Here is a 14342-nt window from a genome sequence, read left to right on the forward strand (position 1 = left end):
CCCCAGGGCTTTGGTCCCCCCGTCCTGGGGTCGTGTGGTAATTTTTGTTATCAGAAGGGGGTCATGGTGCAATGACGTTTGAGCCCTGCTGGGCTAGCTCCATCCGCAGTGCCAGGATCTAGTAGCACCAAGTTCTCCCTGTTCCTAGGCCTAGGACAGGAGCATCTTGGTTCATCTGCTCTACCTCCATTTCACGATGTGGGAGTAGTGGAGTGCGGATGAAGGCCTCTGTGGGTTGTGGGGTTGACCAGTTTGTGGGTTCAGCTCCTCTTCTGTTGGTATTGATGGTTCCTGGTTGTAACAGTTGGGGCACAAAGCAGACACTGTGGGCTGTGCACTAGAGACCTACCAGAGTGAGGGTTACAATCTTAAGAGCCCAGAATGGCCTGAGTCCGGCCCCAGTCCTTCAAGACCGCTTCTCCCCCTGGGCCCCTTCCAGGAGCATTCCCAGTTGGTTGGCCAGGCCTGGAGTTTCAGGGCCTGAGGTCTGAGCACAAAAGTCCTCCTCTGTTGTGCAATTCCTGCGTTGTGCAGGGGGCTAGCGAGCCCCGACGTGGTGTGCAGCGGCGCTGTTGTGCCAATGGACGTGCATGGCACTGCCCCAGAGCCTTGCAGGAGACAATAAGATGCTGTGCACAAGCGTGTGGGGCATTTCTTTAACTGCGCTCCGATTCCTTGCTTTCAGCAATTGTACCAGACGCTATCTGACTTCGACATTCGATTCTACATGTATGAAATCCTAAAGGTGAGTGCCCCAAGACAGAGGGCAGGGACCTCGCCTGTCTTCCTCAGGTGATGGGTGGGTGCTCTGTATTGCAGTGATCGGGGCGAGGTGCTACGGCTCCTCCTCGTAGTCAGAATGCAAAGGCAGGAGGCAGGGCACAGCAGCCAGTTGGCTACACAACCCCCCTGAGTTGGTGCCTGCTAGCCACATGTGATGGCTTCCTGCGCAGCAGCACGAGGAGCTCACGGGCGAATCCCAGCCAGGCAGAGGAAGCCGGCTGTAGTTTGTTGGTGAGTGGGACGATGTCTTGGGCTGGGGAGGTCCCAAAGTCACTGACTTGTGGAGGTCCTGTGCCCCTGAGAAGCCATCCATCCTCCTTCCCCACTTCAGGCCCAGTATCAGGGTTGGCGTTAGATGCAAGCAGCCAGCATGGGGCTTGCATGGGGGAGCGTGGGGTTTTCTAAGCTGACTGGCCAGCGTGAAGAGGGGGTATCAGCGCTTTGACTAGGTGTCACCCGGTCCCGCCTGACAACCATCCCCCTTCCAGCCACAGACTGGCCAGAATCCCATGGTGCAGCTCCTTAGTCACAGGGCTATCGGAATGTGTGGGCTTGAAATGAAACCTGGGTCTCCCCCTCGGCACCGGGCCGGACCACTGAGAGTCTGCGACGGAGAATTGGACCTGGGAGTTTCGCATGGTGCTGCAGCGCACTAGCCCCTGGGCCAAGGGTCAGCTTGGGAAACCAGAGATCAGGGCTGGCATGGAACTGGCATCAGTGCAGCAGGGGTAGCCAATGTGCAGACCACTGGATAGTCTTTAATGCTGCCTGTGGCTCCTGGGAAGTTTCATAGAGCGTCCTGGCAGCGCCCTCCTCTGGGTGAGTTGGTAACAAAGGTCCCTGGTTTTCCTCCGCGGGAATGCAGAGAGGTCGGAAGCAGGAGAGTATATTGGTTGGGTGATCAATCCTATGGGCTTATCTGGGGCAGTAAAAGGGCCTGCACCTGAACAGAGCCCGGAGAATGTGTGGGCTCAGATCTCGGGGTTCATGTCAGTGAAGCGGCGACTGCTCTTCCTGCTGCCTGGGTGTTCAGCCCATGGAGTTCCTGCTGTTGCATGGCTAATTCCCAGCACAGCCTGTGGATCTCTCCCTCGGTTACAGCTGCTGCCAAACCTTACATCTGACAGTGCACTTCCTGTGTCTAGGTACGCGGGGGACTTGCTAGTCAGTGACATGACCCTGCCTCTGCTGTTCTGTTCCCAGGCTCTGGATTACTGTCACAGTATGGGGGTCATGCATCGAGACGTCAAGCCACACAATGTCATGATAGACCATGAGCACAGAAAGGTAAGGTGGGGCCTGCCACAGGCTGGCTTGACTGCTGGCCCACAAAAATCCCGCAATTGAACGTGCCTTTCTTTCCCAGCCTCTGCCCTCGGGCAGGCGGGAGACACGCTGCTGAGCCGCACCGGATAGCTCAGTTGTGTGTGTTTGATGTAGTGTGATGAGGAAAGAAGCTGCGGCTGATCCGACCTTTCTAGGCCCCCCCGCCCACGGTATCTGATGCAGCAGTGAGCAGAGACCATTAGCCTTGTCTTCCAAACTCGGCTTCCAAGTCCCAATAAAGAAACCTCCTGAAAATAGCAGAGCAAAGAGTCCTCCTTTTGCACACCCGTGTGCACATTTGCTCACGCTTCTCCGTTGTGCTCCCTCAGGCTCATTTACACACCTTGCCTATCCTGATCGGAAACGTAGCGGCAGTTTGCTCAGCTGTGGTTTTAATACCATTGCTTCCTTGGACAGGCGGTTGAGTTAATGCCGCTTGGGGCACCTTTCCCCTGTGCTATGTTCCAGTCTCTCGCTCCCACTTCCTACAGTGAGGACATGGCAGCAGTGGGCACCGGGGGCTGGTGGTATGCAGGCAGCGAGTGGGTTCGAGTGGAGCCTTGCCTGGGTAGAGACTGACCAGCCCTGGCTGTAGCTAGTCCCCAGCCTGGGGTGATGAATTTGCAGCTGTCCCCCAACACTCCTGTTTGTCTGGGGATACAGGTGCCCATAAAAACGACACCTGTATCTAGTAAACTTGGTTTTATTTGCCACCTGTTTGTCAGTAACTTGGGCTTGTAAATGTAACTTTAGATTGCTCCCAGAGCCTTTGTAGTGAGCTGCCATCTGGGACCCTGGAAAAACCCCAGGACTTCAAAGGGAGGTTGCTCGGAGAGCTGTGCTGGTCATTCTCGTGTGGTGTGTGTCAAGGGCAAAACCACCTATTGCCAGCAAACCCCTGTGATCATTAGCAGGGAAAGAATGTTCCCTCTCTACCTGATCTCTCGAGCCATGTTCTTCCACTTCCTTCTGCTGGGGAGGTGAGGCCCACCTGTTCCGGTCACATCGTTCCTGGTCAACTTCCCTTCAGTTTATCCATAGCACCTTCCCAGCTCTGCCGCTGACTTAACTGCAGGGCTTTGGACAAGTCATTTCCCCTCTGGGGCGAATATTGATCTACTTCAAGGGGCTGTTTGTGAAGCTGGTTAGGAATTTGTTCACATTTAGAAAGTGCTTTGAGATCCTCAGATGTGTTGTGTTAATTCAGATGGAATAAATGGGCCCAAAGAGTCAAAGGTGTAACGTGACCTGAAACTGTCCAGCACTAAACAGTGTTAAACAGAGTTTGGGGTTTGGTACGCAGAGAGCTGCCTGCTTAGTCCCGTGGCAAACACCCCACGAAAGCGCTTTTTAACCTTTCATGAAGGATACGGAAAAGAAGGAAAACCATTTGAAGCATTTGAAATGTCAGGCATTAGGTAAAGCTTTCATTTTAATAACATCCCTTGTTCCCTTTCCCTTTAGCTGGACAGAGATTTTTAGAAGGAAAATGCCCCTGGTCTGACAGCCTCTTAGCTGTTGCTAAAGATCGTAATGACTGTCCTTTTGGGGAAGAGAGACGTTGGTAGAGACGGGCTGGAGCTGCTGCTAAAGTCCAGTCCCGTTTCAGAAAAGATAAATGACGACAAACACACACGCAAGGGGAATGAAAAGAGCAGCAAAGATAGCAAATGCAGCTTCTGTCTCTGGTGCTGACTCTGACTTGCAACCTCGCGGCTGGAAAACACAAGCATGGCATGCGGTTTGATCAGCTGCTCCGAGACTTGGCAAACTTTGTAGCCGCATCGGGTGTTCAGGGCATTGCATTTAGCTGCGTTTCTGGTCACAAAATATCCAGTCTTGTCTGACTATGCTAGACGCTTATTAGACAGAAGGCAAAAGGAGAGGGCTAAGAAAGAGAAGAAATAAGGCAGGGAAGGAAAAGGACATGGGATGGAGGGGGAGACGAAGTGTTTGGGATTTAGCGAGAGTCAGTGGAGGTGGTGATGTCGTCAGTTTCCCCCTCTCTGGCCTGGCCTGGTCAGGACATCTCGCAGAGCTGGGATGAAGGCGGGCGGGGTCCCAGTAGCCTGTGGGGGCGGCAGCCATAATGGTGAAGCTTAGTTTTCCCCTCCTCTTGTCTTGCAGTCAGCGTCACGATGGCAGCTTTTTCCCAAAAAGTCTCCTTTTGAGGACCCCAAAAGGGAGAAATGGGTGGAAAACCCCTTCCCTCCCCTCCTTATTTTGTTCACCAATTAGGCCTAATTTCTGACCTTCCAATTTTGTTCACTGATTTCAGGTCCCACCCTTCTGGTTACCAGGCATGATCTTAACACAGTCCTTGAGTTATGTCCGGGGGCCCTTTTTGTTTGTGCTAATTCAGTTTTTGTCTCCATTTGTGCCTTTTCCCATCAGCATTTGTTGGTCTAGGTTACTGTGACTCTGTATAAACTTTCTCACGGGTTTGACAGGTACGCTCACAATTAGGGTACATTTGTAGGCCCAATTATCACAGCAGATGAAAACGCAAAGTTTCTGGTTTTCTGCTGCGGTTCCTGAGTCTCCCCTGGGGAAGGGCAGAGTGCTGGGTGTACAAGACACTCAAGACCCGGCCCGGTAATGGCGCTGTCTCTTTCCCGCTACAGCTGCGACTGATAGACTGGGGGCTGGCTGAGTTCTATCATCCTGGGCAGGAGTACAATGTTCGCGTGGCCTCCAGGTATTTCAAGGGCCCGGAGCTCTTGGTAGACTACCAGGTACGTTAAGAAGCCCAGCAGGTGAACAGTGCCAGCTGCTGGCCGTGTCGGTCCTTGCAGTGATTGAGCAGCCGTTGTACAGCTCAGGGCTCCTGTTCCTGAGTCTCCTTGTGGGGAGTGGAAACACACACCGGCAGACAGTGGGGGTGCAGCTGTTCTATCCCCGCAGACACACCATGCAGGGTTGGGCACTGTCTGTGCAGCTTTCCCCTAAGAAGGGGTGTTACAGGCTAAGAGATTGGGGCTGATTCTCAGAGAAAAGAGACACTGTGGCATCAAACTAGAATCTGTCCAAGGGGTGAAAGGGCTACCATGGATGGAGGGGAGGGGACCTGGCCAGGATGAGGCCATGCTGGGGGGGGGGGGGGGGGTGACAAGCGAGGCAATGAATATAAACGAGTGCGACACAGCTGGGAGGGCTCCTCTGGGAGGAGAAAGGAAGGTGGTAGAAGAGTGACCATGAAATGCAGGTGAAACCCAGGCCTGTGAACAAGAGACTGAGGGCCCTGGGCTAACGGCATCTTGGAACTGGAGCTGTCAGCCAAACTGACACCCCCTGTTCTCTGCCGGAGGCTGAGGGATGGTGCTGGAGGGCAGGGCATGATCTCTCTCCTGAGTCAGTGGTAGCTGGCTGGGGGTGCTTGGAGCAGCTGCTGCCTCTCCCCTCTCTCCCCTTGGCTTTTCCAGATGTATGACTACAGCTTGGACATGTGGAGTTTAGGCTGCATGTTGGCCAGTATGATCTTCCGGAAGGAGCCCTTCTTCCACGGCCATGATAACTATGACCAGGTGAGCTGAGTGCCTCTGGGCACAGGACCCCACACAGCCCCTCCTTTACCCTCTAGCTGTCTTTCTGCACAAACCAGGTGAGACTCGGTGGATGAGAGAGGGGTCTAAAGAAATGCTTCAGTGCTCGGTCCTCTAAAATATCGGCACCGGCAGCCCTGCACTTGCCAGCAATCCTAGAACAGACCAGCTGTCAGCCAGACCAGCCACCAGCTCTCCGGAGCAATCCTAGGACAACAGACCGGCCCTCTAGAGAACAAGGACAATAACCACCTGCACAAGCAGGCCTGCAATATCCGACCAGTGCCTGCAGCCTCGTGTGCGCGTCACCCGAGGAGAACTAGGGGGTTGCACCCAGGGCTTAATTTGTAATGAAAGGGGGGCCAGGGCTCAAGCAATTGTTTTATGTTCATAAATGAAGCCGCAAGCCCAGAGGTGCTGGGGCTCTGAACTTCCAGGCCCGGCAGCGTCTGGGCCCTGAACCGCCAGGCCCGGTGGCGCCGGGGCCCAGCCCTGGCAAGTCCTGACACAAATGAAGCCCAGGTTGCAGCCTTTGTTGCTTCTGTAGGCTGAGCTCATTGCACGTACCAGGGTCTTGTTGCATCCCTCCAGCCCCCCATAAGCTCCCTGTGTGCCACCTTCCCATACCCCTGTATTTCAGCGACTCCCTGCAGCCCAACTCCACCCCTCCATCATGCCAGGGGCACCCACTGCTCCCCCCCACTGTTGTTTCTCTTGGGAGATGAACATGTCGACACACTGAGTGACTGTCGGAAGGATGGGCGAAGCTGAGGTGGGGGTGTTAATGGCAGCCATCAACTGGTTCTTTGAGCTATAGACAATTGCTGAGGTGCTCGAGACTGGGGCTCTGTTAAACAGATGGCAGAGGCTCTGTGTTCCCCCCGTTCCCCCCACACCACTAGAGCTCTGCCCGCTGAAGCCGAGAACGTTCCCTGACATGGACTGGAGAAGGCATTCCGAAGTTATTGCTCCATCTGAACAGACAGAGAAAGGCCATCCTTGAGCAAAGGGCCTTACAGTCTTAGCTGACAAACACGCGTGTGTCTAAGGCTCGTGTCAGGTCTACACTACAAACGTGCGTCGGCGCAGCTGTCCCGCTGTAGCGTGTCTGGTGAAGATGCTCTAACCCAGGGGTCTCAAACTCAAATGACCACGAGGGCCACATGAGGACTAGTACATTGGCCCGAGGGCCACATTACTGACACCTCCCCCCGCTGCGCTCGGCCCCGCCCCCGCTCGGCCCCTTCCCTGCCTCCAGGGGGTGTAGGAGGGGTGTGGGGTGTGGCGGGGGCTCAGGGCAGGGAGTTGGGGTGTGGGGTGCAGGAGGGGTGAGGCAGGGGGTCAGGGTGCAGGGTGCGGCAGGGGGCTTAGGGCTGGGGGTTGGGCTGCAAGAGGGGTGCAGGGTGTGGAGGGGGCTCAGGGCAGGGGGTCGTGGTGCAGGGTGCGGCAGGGGGCTTGGCAGGGGTCGGTGCGGGGTGCGGCAGGGGGCTCAGGGCAGTGGGTTGCAGTGCACGAGGGGTGCGGGGTGTGGCAGGGGGTTCAGGGCAGGGGGCGGGGTGCAGGGGGCGGCAGGGGGTCGGGGTGCAGGAGGGGGTCAGGGCAGGGGGTTCGGCTGCAGGAAGGGTTCGGGGGGCGGGCTCTGGCCCGGTGCGCACCGGGGGCCGGGAACGGGGAACCGCAGCCAATGGGAGCTGCTGGGGGCGGTGCCTGAAGCAACAGCAACACACAGACCCATGTGCCCCTCCTCCCCCAAGTTCCGGCTGCTTCCCGGAGCGGCGCAGGGGCAGGCAGGGAGCCTGCCCTGCCCCCAGTGCGTGCTGGGCTGGAGCCGCTCTAGGTAAACACTGGGGGAGGGCGGGGGGGCTGCGAGGAGCTCGCGGGCCCCAGAAAATAACCCCACGGGCCGCGTATTTGAGACCCCTGCTCTAAGCCGACAGGAGACAGCTCTCCATCGGCTTAACCCCACCTCGGTAGCTGTGTCACCCACAGCGCTGTCTACACGGGGGGCTAGGTCGGTGTAACTGCGTCGCTCAGGGGGGTGGATTTTTCACACCTCTGAGTGATGTAGTTATCCCAAAGTAAGGGTGTGGTGTAGTCCTGGCTTGGTGTACGCATATCCTGGCACGGCTGTGTTGGTGGGTGTGAAATAACCACTGCCCTAGCGCCATAGCTGTGCTGGCAATCGCAGCTCTGCCAACAGACGAGAGCTGCTGTCGACATAGCTAACGCTGCTCGGGGTGGCATTCCTACGCTGGCTGGAAATCTCTTCCTGCTGGCGTCCGCGCTAGGGGGCTAGGCTGGCCTCGGCTCTGTCGTGCAGACATAGCGGAAATCATAGTGTCCTTCAGACCTTGCTGTCAGCCAGGCCCTGGGACCTCCCCTGCACCCGGCACCTCTGCTGTCAGCAGCAGCTGAGCAGAGACCTTTCACTGCCCTCTGCCGATACTCCACCGGTCCAGGTTCCTTCGCGCCTGGGCTCCCCTCTCCTCCTCAGCTAGGGGGAGCAGCAGTCAACAGGGATGTGCTGGCGTTAGTGATGCTAATGGTCTGTCTCTGTTGAATGCTGACCTAGGGCCTTATAACCCCCTCTTAGGGCCTGGTGTATTGCACTCACTGGGGTGCCTTAAATCCGCCGTTAGTGGGCAGCCCCCAGAGGACTGTTCGGAAGGGTGAGGTGATCCCTGTTTCCAAGCAGACCCCCCCCACCGTGTGCATTGTCTCGGTGTTGTCCCTGCAGCGCTTAGCACAGAGGCTTCCAATGTCAGGCAGTGAAGTGGTGCAGGCCTGCAGCTAGGCCTCGCGTTCTGTCTCTGTGCTCTGCTGCTGTATCCCAGATGCCAGACTTGCTTGGTATGGAAAATCACGTACAGCCCAGATGTGGCTGGTGACCCTGTGCTGTTGGATTTAGTGGTTCTTTCTCTCTCCGCTCCCCCAGCTTGTGCGGATCGCGAAAGTGCTGGGAACGGAGGACCTGTACGACTACATTGACAAGTACAACATAGAGCTGGATCCCCGCTTCAATGATATCCTAGGCAGGTGGGTGCCCGGGGCAGCGGGGGGGTGGCTGGAGTTCCTGTCTCCTTCCCTCCCTGAATCTCCCCTAAGGATGTCCTGACCTAGCTTCTCCCCAGTGCAGGTAACTAGCAGTCTCACTGTACTGGCCACACTTGACCCCCTAGGTGGCCTTTTCTCCAGCAGGTGAGGTGAGCTTTACTCTGGCCTCTTAATCTGTGGTCTTGAGCTATTGCTGCAGCGAGTGGTGGTGATTAAAGCTAAGATTTAGTCACAGGTATTTTTAGTAAAAGTCACGGGCAGTAAACAAAAATTCACGGTCCGTGACCTGTCCATGACTTGTACTATATACCCCTGACTAAATCTTGGGTGCTCTGGGGCAGGGAGCGGTCCAGGACCGCCACTAGTGCTCGACGGGGGGGGCGGTCCACGGCCTGGGACCACTGCTGGTCCTCCGGGGAGGGGGGGCAGCGCGGTGGCCTGAGACTGCCCCAGCAGCCCTGGAGTCAGTCGCACTGGCCGCTGCAGAAGTCACGGAGGTCCTGGAAAGTCACAGAATCCGTGATCTCGGTGACAGACACACCGTGTCAAGATCCAAGACGATAAAGTGAGGCTGGTTCAGTACGTGAATGGAGCCTTCCCCAGAAAACAGGGTTCAGGAAGGGGTAAGGGTGATTCAGCAGGGGGAACGCTTCCCTCTGAGCGTGTACCATCCCCCAGTGTGGTGCTGGGGGTGCCGGCTGTTTTCTGGGGAGACCTAAAAGTGAGGCCCTGGGGTTTGGATTTCATTGGTAAACTTTCAGTACGTTAGACAAAGTTGAAGCGTTGTCTAGGAGAAATACAGGGACTCTCCCTATCCACGCGCCTCAGGGAGACCGCACGTCACATACATGGGGGGTAGGAGAGGCTATAATCCGTGTATCTAATACCCTGCACTTGGAAGCTCCAGTCCCATGATTCCACGTGGCTGTCGCAGCAGGTTCACAGAAGAACTCGTTTAGTAATAAAGCTCTCAGGACACCGAGATGATGGGTTAGCCCTCCTGCCTGGCCAAATTCTGACTCAGGGCAGCATCTGTGTTCAGGGGAGTTAAGGGATCAGGGGAGTTCTCTCTAGCCCCTCAGATGAGACCTCAGCTCCCTGCAGAAGTAAAGCTGGTGATTTGGTTGAGGTAACCCCATCCCTGCACTGGGCACCTCCAGAACAGTGGCTTGATGTAGCCGCTCTCTCCGCCTTGCCCCCTGGTGGCTGACTGTGTAGAGCCACCTGAAGAAAGAACAGGCGGAGGAGCTGATGACCAAGTGTGTGCTGGTTTGGGATTAATCAATTTAATACACAGTCCTCAGATAAAGGACATATCAGATATTAAACTGATAAGAACAGATAGAACTTAGACAATATTTTACTTCAAGGTCCAAGAGACCCAGACAAGGTTTTCATCTCGAGGCCAAAAGACCAAAAACATCAAGACACTTGATCAGGGCCTTGGATAGGCCAAGAGACTACTGCCCCTTGATCTTAGCTCATAGAGCCCATTAAGCAGAGCCGTAAGGCTGGCTGGTTCCTCCCTCTCGGGGAGGTAGGGTTTCTGGCTGGGTGCTGCGCTTCAGGTGGTGGCTCATCTGTGGGGAAAGCAGGGTACAGGACAGATCAGGGGGTGTCACGGTGCTGTGGAGGATGCATGCTGTAGGGGTAGGGCCCTACCAAATCACTGTCCATTTTGGGCAATTTCATGGTCATAGGATTTTAAAAATCATAAATTTCATGGTTTCAGCTATTTAAATCTGAAATGTCAGGGTGTTGTAATTGTAGGGTTGATGTCGTGAGGTTATTGTGGGGAGGGGCCTTGCCGGACTGCTACCCTTACTTCTGCGCTGCTGCTGCTGGCAGCGCTGCCTTCCGAGCTGGGCGCCCGGCCAACAGCCGCCGCTCTCCGGCCCCCCAGCTCGGACGGCAGCGCAGAAGTAAGGGTGGCAATACAGCGAGCCCCCTACAGTAACCTTGCCCCCGCGCTTGTCACTCCCTTTTGGGTCAGGCCCCCCGATTTGAGAAATGCTGGTCTCCTCTGTGAAATCCGTATAGTACAGGGTAAAAGCACACAAAAGAGCAGATTTCACAGGGGGTGACGTGTTTTTCATGGCTGTGAATTTGGTAGGGGGCTGACTTGCAGCACTGCTGGGATGGCTGGGGCGTGCGTTAGTGTGGGGGGAGCTCCAGGGGCATGGGCTAGGGTGCAGCAGGCCGGGTTCCAGGCTGTCTCCCTCCCTTGCAGACATTCCCGCAAGCGATGGGAGCGCTTCGTGCACAGCGAGAACCAGCACCTCGTGAGCACAGAGGCACTCGACTTCCTGGACAAGCTGCTGCGCTACGACCACCAGACGCGACTCACTGCCCGGGAGGCCATGGAGCACCCGTACTTCTGTGCGTAGGAGAAACGCCAGTGTTGCCTTCTCTCTCCTCCGGCCATTCTGTCCTGGCAGCCCCCATCCCCTCTCCCAGCCCTCGGATCTCAGTCCCTGCCCCGCCTCGAGCTGTGCACTGCTGGGACCTCCCCAGTCTCCTGGACAAGTGTCACTCGGGCCACAGCACGGCCAGCGTCTGGGCAGCAGCCTCCTTTCCACACCTCCCCTTGGTGCAGACGCCTGCTCTGCAGCCCACTCCGCCCTGGTCCCGCTCTATCGCTGAGCAGCGTCTCTGGGCCCCTCTGGCAACCCCATGGTTCCGTTCTTGGTCCTCTGCCCTTCTCTCTTCCTGCTCAGCCGTCTGCACTTTCCTTTCTCCTCACCCCCTGCTCGAGTGCTGCCCGTTCCTACCCAGGCACCGCACCTGTAAAACGACTGGCCATCACAATTGGGGGAAGCAAAGCGGCTTAGAGATGCTGCTCCCTGTGGGGAGAGACCAGCCCCCCAAGTGCTGGATTCCCTCCCCTTTGCTGACACTACTGTGCTGTCCGTGTCCGATGTAGATGATAAACTCCCCAGGGCAGGGAGTGAGTCACCTCCTGTCTCGAGCCCCATGCACACTGCTGCTGTTGGAATGAGTCTCTCCCGTTCTCTTTCGTGGCTGCTGATATCCAGCGTTCCCGGGGGCAGCTTGCCTGCATTGCCTGACAAAGTGAGCTGGCGGTCCCCGTCTCTTACGGGAGCGGAGTGTCCTGTGTTCAAGCTCCCGGATTTCCCACTTGCCTCCCCCACCTTGGGTGTAGCTTCACCTTTGACCCTGAGTGCGGTTCCTCCCCTGTCTGTGGCCACCTGCCAGCATCCCCCACTGGCCTGCTGCGTGGTCTCCATTGCTGCTGCTATCAGGGAGACCCTCCGAAAGCACCCAGCTCTCTCCGTGGGTTTGGAGTCTCTTGTGAGTGCGGATGCTCGTCTCAGTCACCCTTTCCCTTGCAGATCCCATAGCGAAAGATCCAGCCAGGATGGGCACCTCAGCTGGACTGTCAGCCAGTAACACACCTGTCAGCTCCTCCAGTATGTTGGCAGGTAGGGTCCTGTGTTCTGGAGCCCTGTGGTACTGAGGAGGAATGACTCCGGTCAGGGAAGATGGGCAGGGCTGCCCTTCCTGTGCCACCCACCTGACTGCCTCTCCAGGGAGCTGGATTGGCATTCTGGGGGACCCGGCCTTCGCTCTAGAGTGGGGTAGGGGGTGCCATGAGGAGCAGCCTCTGGCCGGTTCCCTCCCTGCCATTGTTCCTTTGCTGTCTCTGCTGACCTGACTCTCTGCCTTCTCCCTGGCACAGGTCTTACCTCAATGTCTGCAGCCCAGCCCATTGGCAGCTTGGCCGCATCGCCCGTCATCTCCTCTCCGAACGCTCTGGGGTCGCCGGTTCCTGCTGCAGCTGGAGTGCAGCCCTGAACTCAGTTCTCAGCCGCTGGCTTCGAGCCCTGCCACGGCTGCGCTTGCCTCGTACGCTGCTGCCCTATTCCTCCAAGCGCTGACCCACTCTGCCATCTGCGAGCAGCAGCTTTCCAGAAGGCAGGAACCGGGGGGCTCTCTGGAATTTTATTTGTATTTCTGTTGAGAATGAAAAAAGAGCAAAAACATAGGTTCCTTTTTCCCCTCTGTGCGGTAACGATCTCAAACTCTCTGGCTATGGCCAAAGGCTGATCTTGTTGTCTGTCAGGGTAAAGAGTTAGCTGCATTCTTCTCATGAGGATCATGGTTAGTGATGCAACTACAATGTAGAAATTTAAAATGGATAATAAAATTTATTTTCTATGTCCCTAACAGGACAGCATGGCCAGTGGCTTGGTCTGGGGCCAGGGACTCTGAGTGGCTTGGTGTATCCTGGGCAGGGAGTGTGTCTCGGGCGGTGACCACTAGCCAGGGTTGAGGATAGTAATGCTCCTTCTGGAGAACTCGGATTTTAAGGCCAGAAGAGGGACCGTTCTGATCACCTCGTCTGACCCCCAGCTATCATTCATTCCCCTCTGTTGCCATAGGCAGGGAGCCGGAATCCCCTGGCGTGTCCCCTCGCTCACTCACCTCCAGCTGAACTTACCGATCGGTTAGTATTTATCTGCTTTCTAGGCTGTGCCGAGGGAGCACTGGGCATCGTCCCGTTTGTCCCTCCTTCCTTGTGAGGTCCCAAAGCTCGGGCACCAGCCCCAGCCCAAACATCTGCATAGCAATTTTACAGCCCTGCAGCCTGAGCCCTGGCCAGCTGTGTAGACCCCCTCAGAATCCAAGGATGGGAGGAAGCATAGGTCCAGGGCCCAGTCAGCAGTCGGTTACAGCTGGTGTCCTGACGCCGTGCTGCAGCACTGATAGGGCCTTGCTGCTTTTTGGCTTTTGAATCTGAAACACCTGCTCCTGCAAACTCATCCGTTGCTGCACACCTAGAGGGGAGCTGTTGCTGCCGAGCTCTCTGGTATCTATAAAGCGAAGCCTTCTTCGACCATGTGTCTTCTCAGGGAACCTTCCTCTGTTAGCTGTTCCAGAGTTTGGGGCTGGAGACACTGGTGAGCAGCAGAGGTCTCAGTGTTGGGAGTTTTCAGAGGTGACCTCTCTGCCACTAGTGATAGTGAGCAGAAAGCCTCAGGTCCAGGAACCCTCCCAGCAGCCGGGCACTTTGTAAATCTCCTCAGTGAGGATAGATCTACCAGAGCCCCTTCATCGGTTCACAGACCCCGCTACGTTCATGCCTTCCAGGGCAGGGAGGGATCTTCCCCCTGTGACCTCTGTCCAGGGAAGATTTTGGGGTGACGGTGCAGAGCATTGAGACCTGATGAGGCTGTTACCACTTGCTGTCTTCTCCAATTGATGACTGCCACGGTTTCCTGGCACTTCTAGGAAGGACTGTGGATGTCTTGGACTTAAGTATCAAAGGGGTAGCTATGTTAGTCTGGATCTGTAAAAGCAGCACAGAGTCCTGTGGCACCTTTAAGACTAACAGAAGTATTGGAGCATGAGCTTTCGTGGGTGAATACGAAGTGGGTATTCACCCACGAAAGCTCATGCTCCAATACATCTGTTAGTCTATAAGGTGCCCCGGGACTCTCTGCTGTCTTGGACTTAATTTGTTCAGGTGAAGGCTGCCACCTCTTTGCTATTTTTTAGCTGACACAGGTGGCCCGGGTTGCCCTCCCAGCAATGAGGAGGTCCTGGTGATGCCCAAACCCCTCCACCCGTGTCCAAACAAGCAGGCATAGTCTCAAGTCCTCCTATGGAGCTTCA

At 56.2% G+C, this 14342-nt stretch overlaps 1 protein-coding gene and 1 non-coding gene across 3 annotated transcripts in view; one reads left to right on the top strand and one right to left on the bottom strand.

Annotated features, from left to right (window-relative positions):
- LOC135873300 (casein kinase II subunit alpha-like) overlaps nt 1-12893 on the top strand; it is a 57879-nt gene extending 44986 nt beyond the window's left edge. For both annotated transcript variants that reach the window (XM_065397705.1, XM_065397706.1), the window contains exons 6-13: nt 686-745; nt 1987-2070; nt 4734-4844; nt 5532-5633; nt 8587-8687; nt 10936-11084; nt 12059-12148; nt 12406-12893. In XM_065397705.1, coding sequence (XP_065253777.1) covers nt 686-745; nt 1987-2070; nt 4734-4844; nt 5532-5633; nt 8587-8687; nt 10936-11084; nt 12059-12148; nt 12406-12521 — 813 coding nt within the window. In that variant the 3' untranslated portion in view covers nt 12522-12893. The remainder of the gene's footprint in view (nt 1-685; nt 746-1986; nt 2071-4733; nt 4845-5531; nt 5634-8586; nt 8688-10935; nt 11085-12058; nt 12149-12405) is intronic.
- Nucleotides 9893-10086, bottom strand: LOC135875296 (U2 spliceosomal RNA). Its single transcript, XR_010561184.1, has one exon. It is a non-coding gene; the product is annotated as a U2 spliceosomal RNA (small nuclear RNA).
- Nucleotides 12894-14342: the final 1449 nt, after the last annotated feature.

Source organism: Emys orbicularis, chromosome 2, assembly GCF_028017835.1.
Source record: "Emys orbicularis isolate rEmyOrb1 chromosome 2, rEmyOrb1.hap1, whole genome shotgun sequence".
Classification (NCBI taxonomy): Eukaryota; Metazoa; Chordata; order Testudines; family Emydidae; genus Emys; species Emys orbicularis.